Source organism: Dromiciops gliroides, chromosome 4 (genome assembly GCF_019393635.1).
Source record: "Dromiciops gliroides isolate mDroGli1 chromosome 4, mDroGli1.pri, whole genome shotgun sequence".
Classification (NCBI taxonomy): Eukaryota; Metazoa; Chordata; class Mammalia; order Microbiotheria; family Microbiotheriidae; genus Dromiciops; species Dromiciops gliroides.
In genome coordinates this window covers 100,399,244-100,421,026 of record NC_057864.1, presented here as the reverse complement: position 1 = coordinate 100,421,026, position 21,783 = coordinate 100,399,244, and the positions used below count along the sequence as shown (strand labels likewise).

The 21,783-nt window shown below is 41.0% G+C and overlaps 1 protein-coding gene across 7 annotated transcripts in view; it reads right to left on the bottom strand.

Annotated features, from left to right (window-relative positions):
• Nucleotides 1-21,158, bottom strand: part of PPP1R12B (protein phosphatase 1 regulatory subunit 12B) — a 255,554-nt gene extending 234,396 nt beyond the window's left edge. For all 7 annotated transcript variants that reach the window (XM_043964552.1, XM_043964554.1, XM_043964553.1 and 4 more), the window contains exon 1: nucleotides 20,742-21,158. In XM_043964552.1, coding sequence (XP_043820487.1) covers nucleotides 20,742-21,035 — 294 coding nt within the window. In that variant the 5' untranslated portion in view covers nucleotides 21,036-21,158. The remainder of the gene's footprint in view (nucleotides 1-20,741) is intronic.
• Between the last annotated feature and the right edge of the window lie 625 nt (nucleotides 21,159-21,783).

Sequence of the window (21,783 nt, the reverse complement as noted above, 5' to 3'; positions counted from 1 at the left end):
ACTTAACACTTACTAGCTGTGTGACCCTGGGCAAGTCACTTAACCCCAATTGCCTCCCTAAAAAAAAAAAGAGAGAGAGAACAAAGGACAGACAACAAATTTTTATATCCACTTCTTCCCATTCACATAGTCACTACCCTAGTTCAGATCTACAATATGTCTCACCTGTTCCTACTGTAAAAGTAGGAACCATCCTCACTGCCTCAAGTCTCTCAGTGGCCAAGGAGGCCACTACATAGGTCTGACCATGCCAAAGAGCTCCAGTGACCCTCTTTCATCTCCAGGATCAAATACAAACTCTTCCATTTCCAATGTAACCAGGTACCTTTCCAGCTTTCTTGTACTTTATTTCTCTCCACACAGCCTGTGACCCAGCTTCCCTGACCCCTACACAACACTGTAAGAATAACAAAAATTAAAAATCCCAGAATTCCTCATATAGTAATTCATATCTTTCCTATAAAGAACAGTTTCCTCATATTGCTTTTTAGGATTGTAATAGAACACCTCTCTCATCAGCCCCTTTGTCTCCACACAACCTCAACTCTAGGTTGAGTCTTTACCATTCCTCCAATGGATTATTGCAATAGCCTGCCTAATTGGTCTTCTTGCAGTCAATTAACTCCTTACTCCACACAGCAGCCCAAGTGATACTTGTAAGGCAGACTGGCCTAGTTACTTCCCTACTCAATAAATATTAATGGCTCCCTATTAACCTTAGGATCAAATACAAATTCCTGTTGGGCATTTAAAGTGCTTCAAAAACAATCGCCAACCTATTTTTCCAGGTTTTTTTATACATTCCTCCTCTTCACACACTAAAGCTAAGCTGTGTCCTCTACCAGAATATATGCTTCTTGAAGAAAGGACCTGTTTTAGCCTTTCTTTACATCACAGTGCCCAGCACATAGTAAGCATTAAATTCTTTTTGACTAAAAACTTTTTTGACTTTTGACTAAATGGCTTAAGTCAGTTCTCTTTGAGGGACACCATTAGGAAGGAGGAAAGAGACAAAGCCAATGCAGAGACACCACCATTCACACTGTCTGTTGGCTGATACAAATTAGTCTATTTTATTACTGTTACTTCTTGGGAAATACTTCTTAAATTCATTCTTGCCAGGAAAGCTAGAACATAAAAGGATATCAGCACAGATCCAGTAACACCTGGCTTTGGCACTACTCCCTTATACTTGCCAGGTAAGGTTCAGCTCAACACAAGTTCTGTACTTAGTGACTGTATTTCTACATGCCAACCGCAGACCTCCCCAATTACAAGAAAAGGAAAGGACCAAAGGCATCTGAAGAGGACCTAAAGAGACAAAGAAGTGTCTGTTATGACATCAAGTTTAAAATAACTCTGCGATAAGTGTTCCTAACACCACTTGGTACTTCATCCTGGATTTCCACTTTATAAATGTCTGCAAAGAAGGATCTGCCTGAAATACCACAATGGAGTTTGCCAATGCAGTATGTGCTCTGGAGCTGCTCTCTCAACCATCACTTGGTCTTGCTAGATTGGATCCTGAGAAGATGCCTACTTCTCCCTTCAGGGCTCTAGGGAACCCTGAGGATCTGGCAGGGGAGAGGAGGGGAGGGAGGAAGTGTCTCCTTCTGATTTCATTTATGAGCCCCCACTAGTATGTTATTCCCTCCCTCTCCCCATCACCTACCTCTTTTCCATTTTTATTTTTTATTTTTCCTTAACATAGCTCCCCTTTATAATCAACCAACCAATAAGCATTCATTTAGCACCTACTATTTGCCTAGAAATTTGCAAGGCTATGGGGATACAAAGACAAAAATGAAACCACTCAAAAAGTTCCAGTTCTACCAGAAGAGAGAATATATAAATATATAAGCTCACAAAAATAAATGCAAGGTAATGGGGTGAGTTAAACTCACTGGCCTATAATCTAAAATAATCTGTTTTCCCTTTTTTATAAACTTGGGACATTTTGCCACTCCAGTCATATAGCATCAATATCATTCTCCCTGGCTTTTCAGAAGCTCTGCAATCACTATCACCAGTTCTCACAGTACCCTGGGGTGATGTTAATTCACCTGAGCTCACTGAGAAGTTATGTGCTCCCTTACCATCCAATTCATTTTTGCTTTCAACTTCCACTTAACCATTTCCTTCTATACTTCCCAGTCCATACCTGACTGCTGCACTGAGGACTAAACACTCGTCTCTTTCTTTGTGTTGTTGTTCAGTCACTTTTCAGTTGTGTCCAACCCTCCAAGACCTCATTTGGGATTTTCTTGGCAGAGATACTGAAGTGGTTTGCCATTTCCTTCTCCAGCTCATTTTACAGATGAGGAATTGAGGACAAAAAGGGTTAAGTGACTTGCACAGGGTCACATAGCTAATAAGTGTCTGAGGCCAGATTTGAATTCAGGAAGATGAGTCTTCTCAACTCCAGGCTGGAAACCCTATCTACTGTGCCACCTAGCTATCCTTCTTCTCTAGTTCTACCTTCCTTCAATGAAGCAAGACCCTATGAATCAATTCTGCCTCTTCTCTTACATAGTGATTTTTCAAAAGACACCCAACTTATCTTCACTTTTATTTTATTTATATTTTCTTTGAATTCTTTCCTTTGAAATTCAAAGAAGGAAAAATAAAAGTCAAGATGGTGTCCAAACTAATTAAAAGAACTATAATTTCACTGTATAAAACACTGCTCAAAATAAGTGAGCTTCTAGCCAAAAATTAGAACTATTTCATTTTCTGGTATCTTCCACTAAATGGAACAAAACCATTCCGCTAAAGTTTATTTTAATGAGATAATTCTGTTAAATTTATTTCACTTCAATAAATATTTAGTATTTGCCTATGATGTGCAAGGAATTGTTCTGGTCAATCAGTCAATAAACTATTAAGTACTTATGCTGCCTTTAAGAAGCTCACATTCTGGGGGCAGCTAGGTGGCGCAGTGGATAGAGCACCAGCCCTGGATTCAGGAATACCTGAGTTCAAATCCGGCCTCAGACACTTGACACTTACTAGCTGTGTGACCCTGGGCAAAACAAAACAAAACAAAGGCCTTATTTGGGGCAGCTAGGTGGCACAGTGGATAGAGCACTGGCCCTCGAGTCAGGAGTACCTGAGTTCAAATCCGGCCTAAGACACTTAACATTTACTAGCTGTGTGACCCTGGGCAAGTCACTTAACCCCAATTGCCTCACAAAACAAAAACAACAAAAAAAAGAAGCTCACATTCTAATTTATCTATGTGTGTTACATATATACATATACACACACACAGATATAGTGTAAATGGGAAAGGAGGTGGGGGTGGTGCAGCACTGAGAAACTAGAAGGTAAATTTTGAGATGAATTTTAAAGGAAGCCTGTGTATCCAGGAAGGGGGGAGGGACACTGGGGGATAGAATACCAAGTATGGGGTACAGCCAGAGAAAAGGCAGAGGCTGAGCTGAGAAGAGCAAGAACGGTGTTGCTAGATCATAGAGTACAAGGAGGGGGCCAAAGTGTAGAAAGAGGAGAAAGGTAAGAGAACGGGCCAGGTTGTAAAAAATTTTCTGTTTGATTCTAGAAGAGGGAGGCAGGAGTCATCGAATAAGGGGATGAGGTCGTCAGACATGTGCTTTGGGGAAATCATTTTGGCAGCAACCAGGAATACAAAGACAGAAGAGGAAAAACATCCCCTCTGGTAAAGGAACTTCAGTTCCACCCTAAAAATGATATGTAAAATGTCTAAATACTAGATTTTCTGAGGAAAGAAAGTGCACTCCCTGATAGAAGCATGAGGAGAGGTCTCTAGTAAGAGATATTATCTGAGCTGACCCTTAAAGGAAATGACTGAAGAAAACTAAGAAACAAGTGTGAGGAGCGAGCATATTCAAAGACAAAAAAGGGAGATGGAATGGCCAGTTTAGAGAATAGGAAATAGGTCAATATGGACAGAAAATTTAGTGTGGGAAGGGGAGTAATAGGAAATAAGTCTAGAAAAGTAGGCTGGTGCCAAATTGTGAAGAGATTGAAATGCTAAGCTGAAGAGTCTGTATCTTATCCTAAAGGCAATAGAGCACTTCTAAGAATTCTTGAGTAGGGAGGCGATATGGTAAGACTTGTGCTTTAGGAATATCAAATTTTGGCAGCAGTGGAGATGATAGGCTAGAGAGAAGGAGAGGCTTTGGAGTTTATTTAGAAGGCTATTATCCATGAAAGAGCTGATAAAAGTTTGAACTGGGGTGGCCACCAGGTGAACAGGAATCTAAAAGATGTTGAGAAGGCAGAATCAACAAAACTTGACAATTGAATGGATACAGATATGGGGGGAAAGGATGGGTGAAGAAGGAAGAGTCAAAAAGGACTTCAAAGTTGCAAATTTGGATACGTGGAAGGGTGGGTGTTTCCCTCAATAAAAATAGACTGTGTTGGCGAAAGGGCAAGTTAAGGGGAGAAAATAATGAACTGTTTTGAGTATGCTGAGTTTGACCTGCCTACAGGACTTCCAGGTGAATTACAAATTGAAAAGATGAATGTCAGCTCTATGTTATTCTTTTTTACAAATCTATACTTACGTTCTGCCAAAGAAAGAACTGTCTCTAAATGTAATAAAGATCATTTTTAAATTGCAGGAAAAAATAAAAAACTTTCCGATAAAACAAATTATGACATTTAAAATATTAGCAACATGCACAGAACTTTGAAGTTAGATAGCCCCCTTAAAGGTAATCTCATCCAACTACTATTCAAAGTGTGATTACCTCTCAAAGAGCCTTCACAACTATTCACTGGAATATTATAAGGGTTGAGACATTTCATGTGATAGTCTCTTCCATTTTCAGAAAGCATTAATTATAATGTTTTTCTTCAAATTGAGCTGAAATCTAACTCCCTGTAAATTTTACCCATACCTCTTAGTGCTGTTCTCTCAAGACACGTAGAAAAAGTCAAGTCTTTCTTTCCTATAACAGACTTTCAAATATTTGAAGACAGTGACTATGTTCCCTCTAAGTTTTCTCTAGCTCAAATATCCCAAGTTCTTTCAATCATTTCACACATCACACAATTCTCAGAATCCTCAGGTTCCCTATTAAAGACCAACTGAAATGCTCCAGTTTGTCAATGAGCTTCCTAAAAGCTGGTCCTCAGAATCACTGTGGCCTGACCAGCTTGAAGGCCTCAGCAGGTCTATCACCCTTCCTCTTGACACATTAGCTCTAAGAGCACTGTGAGGCAGCTCGGTGGCAGAGTGAAGAGAGTTTAGGGCTTGGGATCAAAAAGACCTTCATTCAAATCCTGCCTCAGACACTTACCAGTGAAATAGGCAAGCCACTTAACCTCTCTTAGACTGTCGGTTTCCTTCAGTGTAACATGGAAACAATAATAGCACCTACCTCACAGGATTATAGTGAGCATCAAAATGAAATAAAACATACACAACATTCTGCAAACCTGAAAGTGCTATGTAAATGCTAGCTATTATCATAAAGGAAGTTTAGGATTACATTAGCTTTTTGGCAACTACATTGCCACCAACATACTCATGCTGAACTGGCAGTCAACTAAAGCCTCTAAGGTCTTTTTCAAGAGAACAGCTAACAAGTCCAATCTTCCCCACCCTGTATCTATCTATGCAGCTGATTTTTGATACCGTAAGACTTTACACACATGGATCTCAAACTGGAAGTGACCTCAGAGGCCATCTAGTTAAAATCCCATTAACAAATAAGAATTCTGCTATAACATCCACAAGTAATCAATCAGTCTATACTGGAAGACTTTGGGTGAGGAGAAGCCCACTCACTGCCCCCAAAAGCAGCCCATTCTTCATCAGAATACCTCTATTTGATTAAGGAGACTATTGAATAAACTCAATTTTTTTTTTATAACTTCTTTACAACTTCTATCCACTGGTTCTGGTTGCTAGTTCTTCCCTCAGCTAGGTGGTGCACAGGATAGGGCACTAGGTATGGAGTCAGGAAACTCACTAGCTATGTGACTTTGGATAAGTCACTTAACCTCTGCTTGCCCCAGTTTCCTCAACTGCAAAATGGGGATAGTAACAGCAGTTACCCTCACCAGATTGGGATAAAAATCAAATGAGATCATTGTAAAGCATTTAGTATAGTGAGTGGCACATAGTGGGCATCATGTAAATGGTCTATTCCCTTCTCCTTTCTCCTTTCCCAAACAGAACAAGAATTCTTGAAGGCAATTATCTTGATCTTCACCCTCACATTCTCTGCAGTTCCTTCAAAAAATACAGAATATGAAGTGCTCTTAAGGTCCCTCAATTCCTAGTCACCCCCTTCAAAACACTCTCTAGCCAAAGACATCCTTCCCAAAATGTGATTCCCTAATCTGAACACAAAACCCTCAACGTGACCTGATCAGGGACAATCAAAAGAACTATGCTCTCTTATTCTGGACACTACACCTCTCTTAAAGCAGTATAAAATGTCATAGACTTTTTTGGCTGCAACATTATCCTGCTGACTCCAATTAACCCCACAATCCACTAAAACCCCCCCGTATCTTTTTCACATAGACTTTTCCTTGTTATGCATTCCTTGTGTTGTACAGAAGAAGTTGATGTATTTTTAAAGACAAGTACAGGACTTTGCCTTTAGTCCGATTACATTATTAAATTCAGTGCATCATTCTAATCTATCAAGATTTTTTTGCATCCTAACTCTGTAATCCAACATATTGCCTTTCCCTTCTAGCCTTGTATCAACTGTAAATTTGACAAGCATGCCCTCTGTGCCTTCATCCAAATCAACTGATAAAAATGTGAAACAACACAAAGCCAAGGACAGCTCCCTGGAGCACTCCACTAGAGAGCTCCCCCCAGATGGATATTAATTCATTAATGACTATTCTTTGGTCTCTGCTCTTCAAGCAGTTCTGTGCCTACTTGAACTATTCTATCATCCAATGAACCTCTCTCTCTCTCTCTCTCTCTCTCTCTCTCTCTCTCTCTCTCTCTCTCTCTCTCTCTCCCTCCCTCCCTCCCTCCCTCCCCTACAAAATGAGCATGACTTTATCAACTGCTTTCCTAAAATCAATATAAACTATGTCTACAATATCATCAATCAGTCTAGCAATCCTATCAAAAAAGTTAAGGTTAGTCTAGCATATCCTGTCTTGATGACATTAGTTCTTTGTGATCCCCATCTCCTTTCCTATATATTTACAAACCATACTTATAAAATACATTCTATAGTTTTACCAGGAATTAAAGTCAAGTTTGTTGGGCTATAGTTTGAAGATTCCATTCTCTTCCCTTCTGTAAAGAGCAGAACATTTGCCCTAATTCAGTCCTTTGGTACTTATCCTTCATGATCTTTCAAAAATGGCTGATAGTAGCTCAGCAAGGTCACCCATAAGGACTCTGGGATGCAATCTGCATGGGCCAGGTAGCAAACTTACTGAAGACGGCTTCATGTTCTCTTTCTAACACCTTACACTCATCATGACTTTTAACTCTTTATCAAACATTTTTTGTTCTCTCCAAAAGTCAATTTCAGGAAAAAAGAAGCAAAACTACAGTTGCATAGTTTTGCCTTTTCTCCATTATTCATCATCATCATCATCCCTTAGGACAAAACTGCATTCCTCTCCTATTTTCCCCAAAACAGCTTTACAAGCTGATCATGGACACAAGTTCCATGGGTTTAAGTTCCATCTCTGATACATACAGGCTATGTGAATCTGGGCCAATCACCATTTCTTAGCACCCCCAAGGCAACATAGACCTTAAAATTAAAGGATAGGTATTGATCTGCACTGGTAGGAGTTTACTTGTTCCTTACACTGATGAGATCACATATCCATAACAACAAAAAGTGCTGACCTCAGCTTCCAAAGATGCTCAATGGATTTTTAACGTTAGCATGATTTTGGAATTCCTGATAATTTTCTTACAGAAGCATGTCAGACTTTTGACCATATCTTAAGTTACCTTTGATCTGAGAGATGTCTTTTTAAAATATTAGGTTTTTGGTGAGGTCCCCATATCAACATTGGTCTCTTTTCTTTTTGATTCAAATTGTTTGTTGTTTCTTCAAAGTTGCATTCTTCCTATTCCTTATGGCTGCTTTTCTCTGTAGAATTTGAGGCCACTAGATCCTACCTATCCTTTCTCTGAACCCTGTGAAATCTGCTCTCTCAAAAATCTAGGGTGTATTATATATGTCAGCCTGTGCCCAAGTGATTGTAATTAAAGTCCTCAAAGGAACCAAAGCACTAAACCTGTTCCCTGCTCCTCTGTAGCACAAATACTTCATCTAAAAAAGTAGCTCCTGGGGCAGCTAGGTGGCAGAGTAGATAGAACACCGGCCCTAGAGTCAGGAGGATGTGAGTTCAAATCCAGCCTCAGACACTTGACACTTACTAGCTGTGTGACCCTGAGCAAGTCACTTAACCCCAATTGCATCACCAAAAAAAACCCCAACAAAACAAAACAAAACAAAGTAGCTCCAGAGAGGGAGTCTGTCCCAGGAACCCATGGGGACCTGAGGACTGACTGCAGGGACATCTTATTGCCTTCTTACGTTGGCTACCCCACAGTGATAGTGCCAGGATCACACATCTAGACTGGGAAGGGGCCTCAGAGGCTGCCAAGTCCAGCTCCTCATTTTAAAGATAGGAAACAGAGCTTATGTGCTTTGCCCAAGATCATACAGGTACTAAGAAGTATTCCCTGGTCCTCTAAATCTAGAGGCAGAGCTTTCCCCACTGTCCTGCACTGCTTAATGGGCACTACTGCTTTATTCCCTCCCATTAGACATATTTTGTCCATTTGAGCATAAACAGCAGAAGCCAACTATTTTATTGCTGGAGAGAGACTGATGCACATACATGAACACACACAAAGACACACACATACACAGAGTTTTCTCCCATCAGACCTGGCGTGTCAAAATCTTTCTGGATCCTTATCCTTTCATCTTTCCAACTTTATGTCCTGAACTAATCTGATAAGCATGCCACCTTCATCTAAGTCACCAATAAAGACATTGAATGTAACTAAAGACCTTCCGGTGACTTATACAGTGACACTGTATAAGAAACACAAACTTAAAATGTTTAAATGAAAATCAAAATGCTGGTAAAAATACTATTTTATCTTACATATAGTCTTAAAATAGTAGTGGCAATTCTTAAATAGTTCAAATTTTATATCTAAAACAATGCTTTTTCCTTTAAAAAAATCCGTATCAATTCCATCAAGAGGTGCATGCTGTAGTGGAGACAGTTTCATTTATTCATTAAGAGTCAGAAACATAGAAGTTTAAATATCCACCTAAGGATAATACTACCTGCATTATCCTAGAAAAGTCACTTAATCTTATTCCATGCCACTTGTGGTTTTTAAAATTTAGGCTAAAACTGTTTTTTCTAAATTAATTGCTATTGCGCCAGTTTGGACAGCAAGCATAGATTATTTTTTTATATATACACACACCAGCAAAGAATTGACCACGTGGCAGTTAGCACAAGCAGGAGAAAAGCCCCAGACTCATGCTATCTCTCAGAGAGACAGCTTGTAGTCTCAAAGAAAGTCTAGAAGACCTACAAAATCTACACAGTCCTAAGAGCATGAGGGGAGAGGGGAGAGGGGAGAGGGGAGAGGAGGGGAGAGGGGAGAGGAGGGGAGAGGGGAGAGGAGGGGAGAGGGGAGAGGAGGGGAGAGGGGAGAGGAGGGGAGAGGGGAGAGGAGGGGAGAGGGGAGAGGAGGGGAGAGGGGAGAGGAGGGGAGAGGGGAGAGGAGGGGAGAGGGGAGAGGAGGGGAGAGGGGAGAGGGGAGAGGGGAGAGGGGAGAGGCAGCTGAGAGAGAGCCTGGCACTGACAAGGGTTTTATCCTCTTTTGATAGAGGTGGGTCTTTATACATTGACCAAAGCTAATTGGTTAGCATCATTCGATTCCATTGGTTGACATGACTTGAAGGTGGGCTACATTAAAATGAACTCTACAGAAGACCCTCGCTCAAGTTGCCTAAGGCAAAGTCCATTATTTAGGTGTGGTCCTTCACTGTGCTAGACCAAAGAGTCTATTCCATTTCTTTTGTTCACAGGACAGACCTTGCTGCTAGATTAGTTGCTAAATCCATTCACCAGTGAACCTTAGCCCTGGTCCCCTTGCACCCTACTGTGCCCCCTTCCTAAATCAAGGAGGATATTAGTAAGAATCCTACTCCCTCTTCTCATACTAAAATCAGAAGAGGAACCTGGGATAATTTTCTTAAGTGGGTCTGGAAAACTGCTGCCCTCACTATTATTCCCTTTGTTGGGTAAACTTGAACGTGAGGTTATGCTTACAAATTTAACATTGGTAATAGAACAAGTTTCTAATTCCACTGCATTAGGGTTACAAGAATTGGAAGAAGGGGAAGCTAGGTGGTGCAGCAGATAGAGCACCGGCCCTGGAGTCAGGAGTACCTGAGTTCAAATCCGGCCTCAGACACTTAAACACTTACTAGCTGTGTGACCCTGGGCAAGTCACTTAACCCCAATTGCCTCACTTAAAAAAAAAAAAAAACAAGAATTGGAAGAGTGCTTAAATTATCTGGCAAATGTGGTCCTGGACTGAGGCGAAGTCTATATGGTTTAGAACACCTCATGAAGGTTGAGCTCTAGTACAGAGGTTACCTGGATGGCTGAAACTGTTCACAACTTTTGCTTCATCCAGTTTTTCATGGAACTCTCAGATTTATTTTGTATTGGGGTCCCTGTTGCCCCTTCGTCTGTTTGTTAATCATTTGTGTTGTGGTCCTTGCATTTGTAACTCTAGCTCCTAGATCTCCCTCAATTCATAGGCACCCCGCCCCCCCTCCATGGGCCCCTACATTGCCCCCACTCAGCAGGAAGTAGTAACAGAAGAGATGATCTTCGTACTTTTTCCTAGGGTATATGAAAAGGGGGGAATGACATAGGAAGCAAAAAAGGGGTTAACAGAAAAACATAAGACCCAAGTTCTAATTTAGATTTGAGCTCTAAGAGGGATTCAGACCCCAGTTAATAGATAACTTAAGACTTGAGTCTTCATTAATACAAGTCCCACATTAATCAGCACTCATAACAAGAACATACAGAGGCAGGTCATAGAGACCTTAACCATAACAATGATACACAGACAGGTTATAGAAATTCAAACTGATAAATGAAAATATTTTGAAACCAAGCATGGGAATCAGAAAGTGACACATGCAGAAAAGGCCAAATTTGTCCCCAGATTCACCTTATGACATGTAAACCTCAAAAACACACCTCCAGGTAAAAAGGTACCCCCCTCGGGTGTTGGCTTAGGACCCCAAGAACTCCGAATTAGGATAGGCCCTCTCCTGTACCTCCCTAAGGTGGAGATTATTATAATGAGACTGATGATCAATTTATCCATACTATAAATATAACTATCTTTCTGTCCTTATTCTAGAGATACCTTTCCACTTTTCTGGTTCTCTCCCTGTGTTCACTCACAGTACTGCAATAAAACTTGGGAAACTGAGTCACTGAGTCTTGTAATTCTTTTGGGACGACTCATGATCAATTTGACCCTAAATCCATCCCACATCAATCAGAACTAAAATATTGAAGAATTTTAGTCTAATGCCTCACAAAACTGAAAAAAAAAAAGCTATAAATTCCTATTTAAACTCCATGGCAAAAAACAAAATGTAAATCTCCACAAAAAAATTTTCCATCTACTATTGATCAAATTGCTTCTAATCTAAGGAACAAAGAAATGCTTTAAAAAAAAACAAAGAAAAATTTTTAAACCATATTTATAGCCAAAAGCAAATAAAATAAGTATCCTTTCAATTCAGTCTCAATTAATTCTATTTCTTAAATTACAAGTTAATATATCATCAGATCTTTCTTCCCTTATCACTATTAAAACACTAAGGATTTGGGGCAGCTAAGTGGTACAGTGGATAGAGCACTGGCCCTGGAGTCAGGAGGACCTGAGTTCAAATCCAGCCTCAGACACCTGACACTAGCTGTGTGACCCTGGGCAAGTCACTTAACCCTCACTGCCCCCCCCAAAAAAAAACCCCACTAAGGGTTCATTATGGATCCTTTCAGTACTATGGCTTAACCCCACAATTGCCATGGTTCACTATCCTTAGTTATGAACACCTAATTATTCTAATTCCCTCTCTCTTAATAATACACATATGTGTATATGTATATATATATATACACATATGTATATTCACATATACACAAATACATATATACACACATATTTTTAGATTGAATGTTTTGTGAGAACGAAGATTTGTCCATTTACATATTTATTTTCTAACCCCAAAGTACACAGCACTCTTTTGGATACATAGTAGAAGTTTCTTTCATTATTAACTATATACACTACTTTATCACTTCTTAACTAATGTTGACTGAATATAGAATATGGAAAGAGAAACATTACCATACCTTTGACTCAAACCCAGGCCATAAATCCCAAGTAACTCAAAATCCAGAAGGTTTGGTTCTCAAGATGTTCCTTATCTTTTCTGGATAGGCACCAACTATTAAGCAAAGTGCACAAGGCAGGTATTTAATAAGCTGTTGTTGAAAAAACGGTCAATTGGAATAAAAGAGGAATGAAAAGTAAAAACTTTAAAATAGTCTGGAAACATCATAGCACAGTCTTCAGCAAACAATAATCGTGATCCACAGTCCGACAACAAGCACAATAGTTCATGGCTGTCCAACAATCCCCAGACAGTTAGCTTTATTCTATTCCACAAGTACTGATCAGTCAGCTCATTATGGGGCACTAGTTACACATGGAGCTAGATGAAAGGAGATCATCACAACCTATTATTACAACTGGGAAAATAATTCAAACAGTATCATTTCCTATCTGGGTGCTCTCCTGGATGCCATCATTGTCTTCAGAAATTATGCAAGATCACATCAACTCTAATACTCACACCTCCTTAATACATGTTCATTGACTGGCTGGCTGAAACAGCAAGACAATGCAACTGTAGTGTTATTTGGGAAGAAGAACAAGGAAAAGGGGAAAAAACCTGAAAGGAAGGATCTGAACTGGACCCAGAGTTTATCATCAGAGAGTCAACAGCAATGATTAAATATATTCTAGGTAACTCTTAGTATCTCTTCTCTATTGTTAAGGATTCAATAAGAAAAGCTGTTCCCAGGGTAAAACTCAAACCACTAAAAGGAACCTGAGAAAGTCATCTAGCCCAACTCTCTCGACTAATCAGAATTACAATTAAGCTACAAAATAATAACATAGTGACTATTTTTAAGAAGCTCAAAAAGAAAATTCTACAAACCAGTTTGGTAATACACAGCTATTTGGCAGAACTTTACTGATAAAGAGCAAGAATTTGGCTAGAAAGAAAATGCAGGCATAGAGAGTCACTCACAGTTACATTCTCAAAAACAAAATGCCCTATATTCAGTATTACCTCTGCTCTAAAATCCAAGGTCTAGAAACATGGGGTTTAGTCACAGAGGGGAAAAAAAGAGCCAGATGTCCAATTGAGTACTAAAAAAAAAAATCATAAACACCAAAGTGGAAAGAGATGCTGATTCAATGACTTTTCTGCCTCCCCACCATAAGAAAGAATCCAAAAGGATCTCCATTTAGAACACTTACTTTTCCTCTACCCTGACCCTAAGGTAAAATGCCAGAGAGAGGCAAAATTCACTATAGTTACAATTATACAGTGACAAGATGGAAACAAGGTACAGTGGAAAGGCTAGCAGACATGGCTAATGAAAGCATATGTTTTGCTTAACTGTACATGTTTGTAATGGGTTCCAGTTTTCTTGCTTTCTCAGTGTGGGGAGGAGATGGTGAGAGAAAATGTAAAACTGAAAAGAAAAGAAAACTGAATTTTTTTTTTTAAAAGGGATATCTGAGAACCTAAGTTGGCATCTCTCCTCTGACAATTAGCTATGTGACCAGGGACAAGTCACTTAACCCTTTCCGCCTCAAACCTTGTATGTAAAATGGGGCTAATATTTGTACTAGTTAACAGAGTTAATGTGAAGTTGTTATGCAAATTAAGTTAATATGACTGTGATTATTAGGAGTACCACTTTTGTTAACAGTGGCACTGGAGAGGAGATAAAGACAAACATTTTCATTTTAACATATGAGTTAACTGTCTTATACTTAAGTAAACACAGTTATGATGGTCTTCAAGTATATAGTGATTTTGGCCTTACAGGGAGAAGAGGAAGAGAATAAGCATTTACGTAGTGCCTACCATGTGCTGGGCACTGGGCTAGGTGCTTTACAAATATGATCTCATTTGTTCCTCACAACAACCCTGGGAGATAGGTAACTAATATTTATCCCCATTTTACAGTTAAGGAAACTGAGGCAGAGGGTAAGGATCTTGCCCAGAATCACACAGCTAGTTAGAGTGTGAAGCCAGATTTAAACTCAAGTCTTCCTGACTCCAGGCCCAGCACTACAATTTTGTGTAGCTTTTTGCTCATCTACCTTCTATTGCCAAGGATCAATACAGTTTCAGATTAATTAAGAGGCAACATGGGTGTGAAATGAAAAGAACCCTGAGTTCAAATACTACTCTGACATTTCAAGCTATATTACATTGAGCAAATCACTTAAACATCCTGGCCTAAGTTTCCTCGTTTGCATAACGAGGATCATTTCACAAGAGAGGAATGGTCAAAGAAGATAAACCATTTTCAACAAAAGAATTGCTAACAATCACTATGTACAAATGCCCCAAATCCCTAGTAAGGAAAATTCAAATTAATACAACTCTGGGGCAGCTAGGTGGCGCAGCGGATAGAGCACCGGCCTTGGAGTCAGGAGTACCTGAGTTCAAATGCGGCCTTAGACACTTAACACTTACTAGCTGTGTGACCCTGGGCAAGTCACTTAACCCCAATTGCCTCACTTAAAAAAAAATAAAATTCTGTTTCTCTCCATTGGCAACAGTTTATGCTGGAGGGTCCTACAGACCCAGGGATTCTTAACCTGGGATCAATGAACTTGTTTTTGAAAATACTTTGATAACTATATTTTGATAGAATTGGTTTCTTTTGTAATCTTAGGTATTTTGTGCCACATATTTAAAAATACTGTTCAAAGAAGGGGCCCAGAGGCTTCACCAGACTGCCAAAGAGGTCCATGATGCAAAAAAGGTTAAGAACCCCTGGTCTATAGAAAGATTAATGCATACTAATATACTGTAGGTGTAGCTGTTAGTCCAACCCTTTGGAAAAATCATTTGGAATTATGCGAGAAAAGTGTTCATATCATTTGATCCAGCAATCCTGCTACAAGAGTATATGTGTGTATGTATATGTGTGTGCACATGTACACCTATATATAATATGTATCTCAGAATATTCATAGCAGCACGTTTGCAGTAGCAAAAAATTGTAAGCAAAGGGGAATGTTCATCAACTGCAGAATGGCCAAGCAAGTTAGTGTATAAAGGCAATGGAATCCTACTGGACCATTTTAAGTGACAAATACAAGGAGTTGAGAGTAATGCAGCAACACCTACATGAACCAATGCAGTCCTGAAGAAGGGAAAACCAGAAGAGGTGCTCTAATTAAACTACAAACTAATGACTCCACATGATGGTGAAGGAAAAGAAACCTTAGAGAAGAAGTTGCTGGCTTGCATTTGCAGAAAAAAAAAAAGATGAAGGAAAGTTTGGATAAAGAAAAGACCCTCTGCGTGCCGGGAAACAGAACAAATAAGCTCCTATGTGTTAAAAATGAAGTGTTCTCCAGACTGCGCTGCTGTACCTCAACAGCCTTGGGCTTGTGGGGACCATTCCCCCAGTGATGAATTTTGCCTGGAATCTCCATTGTGGGCAAGGCTCCTAACCTGCCACCCCTCATTCTCCAAACAGCCAACATGCCCCATACCAAGGGTACCTCTTTCTCCATCACAACCAATTCTCAGTTCCTCTTTTATGTATTGGTTTCCCCCAAGAGAATGTAAGCTCCTGGAGGCCAAGAACTATCTTTCCTTGGTGTCTGGCACAATGTAAGTACTTAATAATTACTTGTTGAAGGGGGCAGCTAGGTGGCACAGAGGATAAAGCACCGGCCCTGGATTCAGGAGGATCTGAGTTCAAATCTGGCCTCAGACACTTGACACTTACTAGCTGTGTGACCATGGGCAAGTCACTTAACCTTCATTGCCCCCACCCAAATACTTGTTGACTAAAATGAATAATGTACACAGATGACTAAAATAATGTCAATGAAAACAACTTTAAAAGGCAGCTGACCTTGGATTAAATTCAATGATCAATTTTAGTGCCAGAGACCAGATGATGAAATTCACTTCCCTACTCTAGATCAGGGCTTCTTAAACTTTTTCCACTCATGACCCCTTTTCTCCCAAGAAATTTTTACGTAACCCTGGAGATAGATAGATAGATAGATAGATAGATAGATAGATAGATAGATAGATAGATAGATAGATAGATAGATAGATATAGAGATAGACAGAGAAATAGGTATATAAAATAGGTATACAAATCAAACATTTACTGCCAAATTTGTCATGACCCCCCACATTCAGTTACACAACCTCATATGGGGTTACCACCCACAGTTTAAGAAGCTTTGCTCTACATAGAAAGGTAGAGGGCTAAGAATGCTGTATACGCCGCCAGATAGCTCTGTGTTGGTCAATTTTGCTGAACTCTTTTTGTTTATTTCAATGAAAAGGGTCAGTGGGGAACAGAGGGTTTTCAGGAAATAAGGTATAAAATCAAAAGGCATTAATAAAAACAAACAAACAAACAAATAAATAAATAGAAAGGGTGTGTGTGTGTGTGTGTGTGTGTGTTCAATGATCTCTAAGTTCCCTTACAGCTCTAAATCAATAATTCTATGAACCTGGGGGCTGTGAGCTCAAATTAGAACAAATCTAATATGTCACGCATTGATGAGGGAATTGGGATTTGAAGGTGGAGCTAAAGGCCTGAATATTCCGATGCCAACTAGAAACCTAAGACCACTAAAAACAATCTGAAAGTGAGTCGATTCAAAAATCAATGAAATAGCAGGCATTTAGTTGGTGTTTACTATGTACCGAATACTGTGGTGGGTACTAGGTATAGGAAGAAAGAGAAGAAAGAGAGACAGACAGAAACAAACTGTGCCTGCCCTTAGGGAGCTTATATTCTAATGTGTCCTAACATTGACAACTATATAAAGTATATAAAGAATATACATACACAAAGTAAACACAAGGCCCTAGGGGTAGGGCACTAAGTGATTCAAGGATCAGGAAAGAATTCCCGTAGAAGGTGGCTCTTGAACACAGTTTGGAAAGAAAGAGAAATTCTAAGAGGTGGAGATGAGAAGAGACTGCATTCCAGAAAAGGGGGCTAGCCAGTGCAAAGGCTTAGATAGCAGATGGAATGTTGTTGTGTATGAGGGAGGGCCAGTAAGAAGGTCAGTGTAAGAAGTGCTAGAAGGAGATAATGTATAATGACACCAGAAAACATAGGATAAGGCAGGGTTGTGAGGGTTCTGAAAACCCTAAGAGTCTGTACTTGATCCCAGAAGAAATAGGGAATCATTGGGAACTGAGTAGAGGAGTCCTGTGGCTGGACCTGCCCTTTAAGAAAAAAAACTATATCTTGAATATAATGGCAGTTCTACAGATGGGGCTGGGTTATTACAGGTAGCCAGGTGCCCCCCTCAGGTCCAGACCTTCTAGAAATAGGAAAGCACTCTGTTCTTTACCTTAGTTTGGCATTCAACAGAATTTGCTATCTGTTTTCCAGTATAATCACCTACCCAGTCACAGCTTAGTAAATACAATCTTCAAGGGATTGTATCCCAACACTCCAAATTCCTCATCTCCAAGAACCACAATGTGAAGGTTTTCCAAATAGGATGCTATATTTGAGTCTTGCAAAGATATGCCCAAAATTTACCAACCACAGAGAATTATCAACCCAATCTCCCCAGGAAGCACATAAGTAATTTAACTAATGAAAAAGACATTCTTTTGCAGGTACCCAGCATGAAGTATTTACTTAACTTAGGCAAATGGTTATTTGAAATGTATACAATCAGGTTTTTAACCCTATTTTTTTTGAAAGACACTTCATAGCTACAAAGATAAATGACAATTCATACCACCTTAGGTAAAGCAGCAAGTTTCTGGGCTTTTGATAACAGTATGTTTAACCTTTGAGGTGTTTTCTATTCCCACCCATTTCAAGTTATATCAATAGTTTCCCTAGTGCTTGTTACCTTGGACTCAGGCACCTTTCAACCTTAGTAAAGACTGCCCAGAAGGGTAAGTCAGAAGTACTAAGATGACACCTACAAAGAAGTGCTAGCATGTAGAGTGAAAAGGCCTGCTGTGACCTTGTGGGACAAGGAGGAAACAGCAGAGGAATTTCAAAGTAGAGCAGTTCTTTAAGGTGCCTTCTTTCTAAGATAGCAAGACAGAGGCTACAGATGCTGCTACATTTGGCTGGATCTCTAAGGCAGAAAACTTAGGAAGGGGAGCACTTATCTTGATAATTAAGGTCAAATCTGCTGCCTAACCAGTGAGTAAACAGCGCTTTTGAAAACTGCTTTATCCAGATAATTATCACCATTCTCCACTTTATCAGAAAAGGATCGGTCTGACAAGCAGGTTGTTCACTTTCTGGCCGCCTTTGACCTGCATTTTGAAAATAATCTTCTATTTACCTTGAGAGTGATTCAAACCTTGAGAGACATAATGTTACTTTGCCGGAAACTAACTTACAAATGGGTTCCTGTGCCAATAAAGGCCCCTTGTCTAGATGTTAACAAAGAGAAGGCCTCCTCAATAGAAGGCTGTTTTGACCTCAAAGCCTTGAACAGCTCTAACTTATTAGCCGAGGTCTTTCCATTATAAATTGGTGCTACTACCTACTTAGTTGGGTTCACTGTTGGCCTTGTTGATGATGCAAGAAATTCCCACTTAGGGATTAGCAGGTGTGAAGAAAACAAAACGCCACACCTTTCATTCCCCTTGACATTAAATGTTAAAAGCTATTTGTCAATGGTAAGAGAGACTGCATTTCAGAATATACAGTGAGAGGTTACAAAGAAGTAAGGATGCAATCATAGGGTAGTTATCAGGGGAAAAGAACCTGCTATGGAAGGTGTAGCAATCAATGAGTAAGATAAGCTATTCCTAGTGTATCATTATAAAATTAAGTATAATGTAAGTATGGGGCAATGTGACTAGTAGTCACTTTACAAAATAACACTGAGAAAACTTTCTGTGACGCTGTGATTCAGTCAATTATATGCTGAAAAAGAAATAGGGAAGATTTCTCTCTCCACCAAGGTCTCACTGGATGATGCCTTCCACAAGCTAGATATGTCTCCTTCCCATCCCAAATAAATCTACAAAATAAGACTCCTCCTGGATACCAAATATCTGCCAAGGAGTGTCAAAGAGAAGTAAAATGAAAACGTATTTGCCGCTCTGAGTTCCTGTCTCAAATTTCACACTCAATGTGGGGGCACTGATAAAGTGGCACAGATTCTCTCGTGTTATAGAAGAGTGTATGTAAATATGGGTGAATGTGTCTTCTTCCACCCAATCTACAACAGCTACATACATGGCAAAATATAGTACCAAGGAACTTAAGCTACTGGATATTATTATTTAGGAAATTGGAATATAAAGCAGTATGATCATAATAAATACTTGTTGGATCATGTGTAAGTAGACATTCATGATAATTACATTCACTTTGCCCAGATTGTGGATGGTGGTAGGAAGAAATAAGAAAGCCATAATGGGGAAGCCATCAGCTCACCAAATTTACCGGTTAAGTAACATTTGGGAAAGTGGAATTAGTTATCCTTAGCATTATAAAGAAGACTTACATAAGCACGAGTAAGGAAAGATGTTATACCAACTACCAAACCATCAGTGCACCCAAACTCCACATATCTAGAACTAGATATAGACCACAGTATTTCTACAGTAGGCCTTATACAGTATTATGAACTCTGGGGTTGGTAAAATGAGAAGCAGAGAGGTCATTTTATATGTGACAGAGGACACAAGGGACAGAGGAAGGTCTCTATGATGGACAGCACCCAGGTCACACACTGGTGGTGATAAAGCATTGATAACAATGAGTTCAGGGACGAGAACAGAGGGTTCTAGGCAAGATGAAGTTTGGTAACAATGTCTAAGTCGGCCCAACGATGTTCTGGGAGCTACTAATCTGGTAGGACACTGTGGCTGACTTCGAAACGAGTCAGCAAAACAAGAGAGGCTTCAACGGGGCTTTTGGCAGGTAAGGCAGTCCTGAGGGTCTTACTCCGAAATGATCTCAGCTATTCTATAGGGGGCAGCACAGACAGGAAGCTTTTCTATAATGGGCATCAGACAAGTGACATTGACTAGACACCTATGTGACACTGCTCCTTGGAACAGTAACCAAACAGAAGTGAAATTGAATCATGGAATAGATGGCGCGGTGAGCAGAAACGCTGGTGTCCCTGACACTGACTGGCGGGGACGGGGAATATCGAGGGTCGCGGGGCAGTAAGCAATGACGAGATACACCTGGGCAGTGAATGACACTAGTCCCAGGGTGGTGGATGTGGAACTGGGGAGGTCCTTGGTTGACAAGAAGTAAGCCACCCCACTCAAAGGTGAGACAGACAGACCAGCCCCAAGGGGACCCTCCTCCCCGCTCCGCTGGACCTTGGCGCGAGCCCTGGAGGGGGAAGGAGGCTCACAGGTGCCCGGGGTTACCTGGTGCAGGGCTGTCAGCCCGTCGACATTGACCGTGTTGATGTCGGCTCCCCGGGCTAGCAACCGCTTCACTTCGTCCGTGTCTCCACTCGAGCAGGCTGCCAGGAAGACGGCCCCGTCCTCGAAGCGGACCCGAGGCCCCCCGCGGCGGGACGACGGCAGCTGCCGCCCGGAGCCCCGCCGCTCCGCAGACTCCTGCTCGGTCAGCGAGCCTCGCCAGCGCCGCAGCTGCTCGGCCCGCCGCACCCGCGCCGATTCTGCCCGCTTCCCACCCAGGTGCTCCAGCTCCGCCATGGCCCCGGCCCTGGCTGCCGCCGCTGCTGCTAGCCTGGTCGCCGCCGCCCTCCCAGCGATTCAACCGGGAGCAGAAGGCGGAGACCCCCGCGCAGCCATCTTTACTCCTCCCGCCGCCAGCGCCGCCCGTTCTACCCCCCCCCAAATTCAATACGCAGGCGCTGCCCGAACCGCGGGTCATCATGGACTATGTAGTATTCTATCGCTGACCTACGAAGCCCTTGAAGCTCGACTGAGAACTACAAATCCCTGCATGCATCGCAAAAGAGGCGGTAACCAGTTGGCTCCTTTCCTCGCCGCGGTACCCAACAGGGTCACCTTTGCCCTGAAGTTTTCCAAATACTCCAACCATCTCTGGGACTGATGGGGGAAGGTGGGGCTAGGGGCGGGAAGGTGTCAGCCTTTTCCTCGAGGTGTTTTGGGAGTTGTAGTTTATCATGAGTGTTATTTTACTACAGATCCTATCACTTTTCTATTTTCTTTTGGAAGTGGGAAAGAAGCATAGAGATGTCCTGACTAGTGTTTTTACATTATTCAATAGACTTCATGCTGGGGAGGAGGGGGCCGGGGAGTCCCAGGGATACGACCTGCATTGACACAGGGCGCTTCTGGATGAAGAGGCTCCTTCTACCAATGCAGGTCAGCACCATCTCTGCGGTTCACAATCTAGTAGATTTTCCTGGGTCCCTGAGAGATTAACTTGTACCCAGTATGTGTCAAAGACCGGATATGAACCCAGATCTGCCCG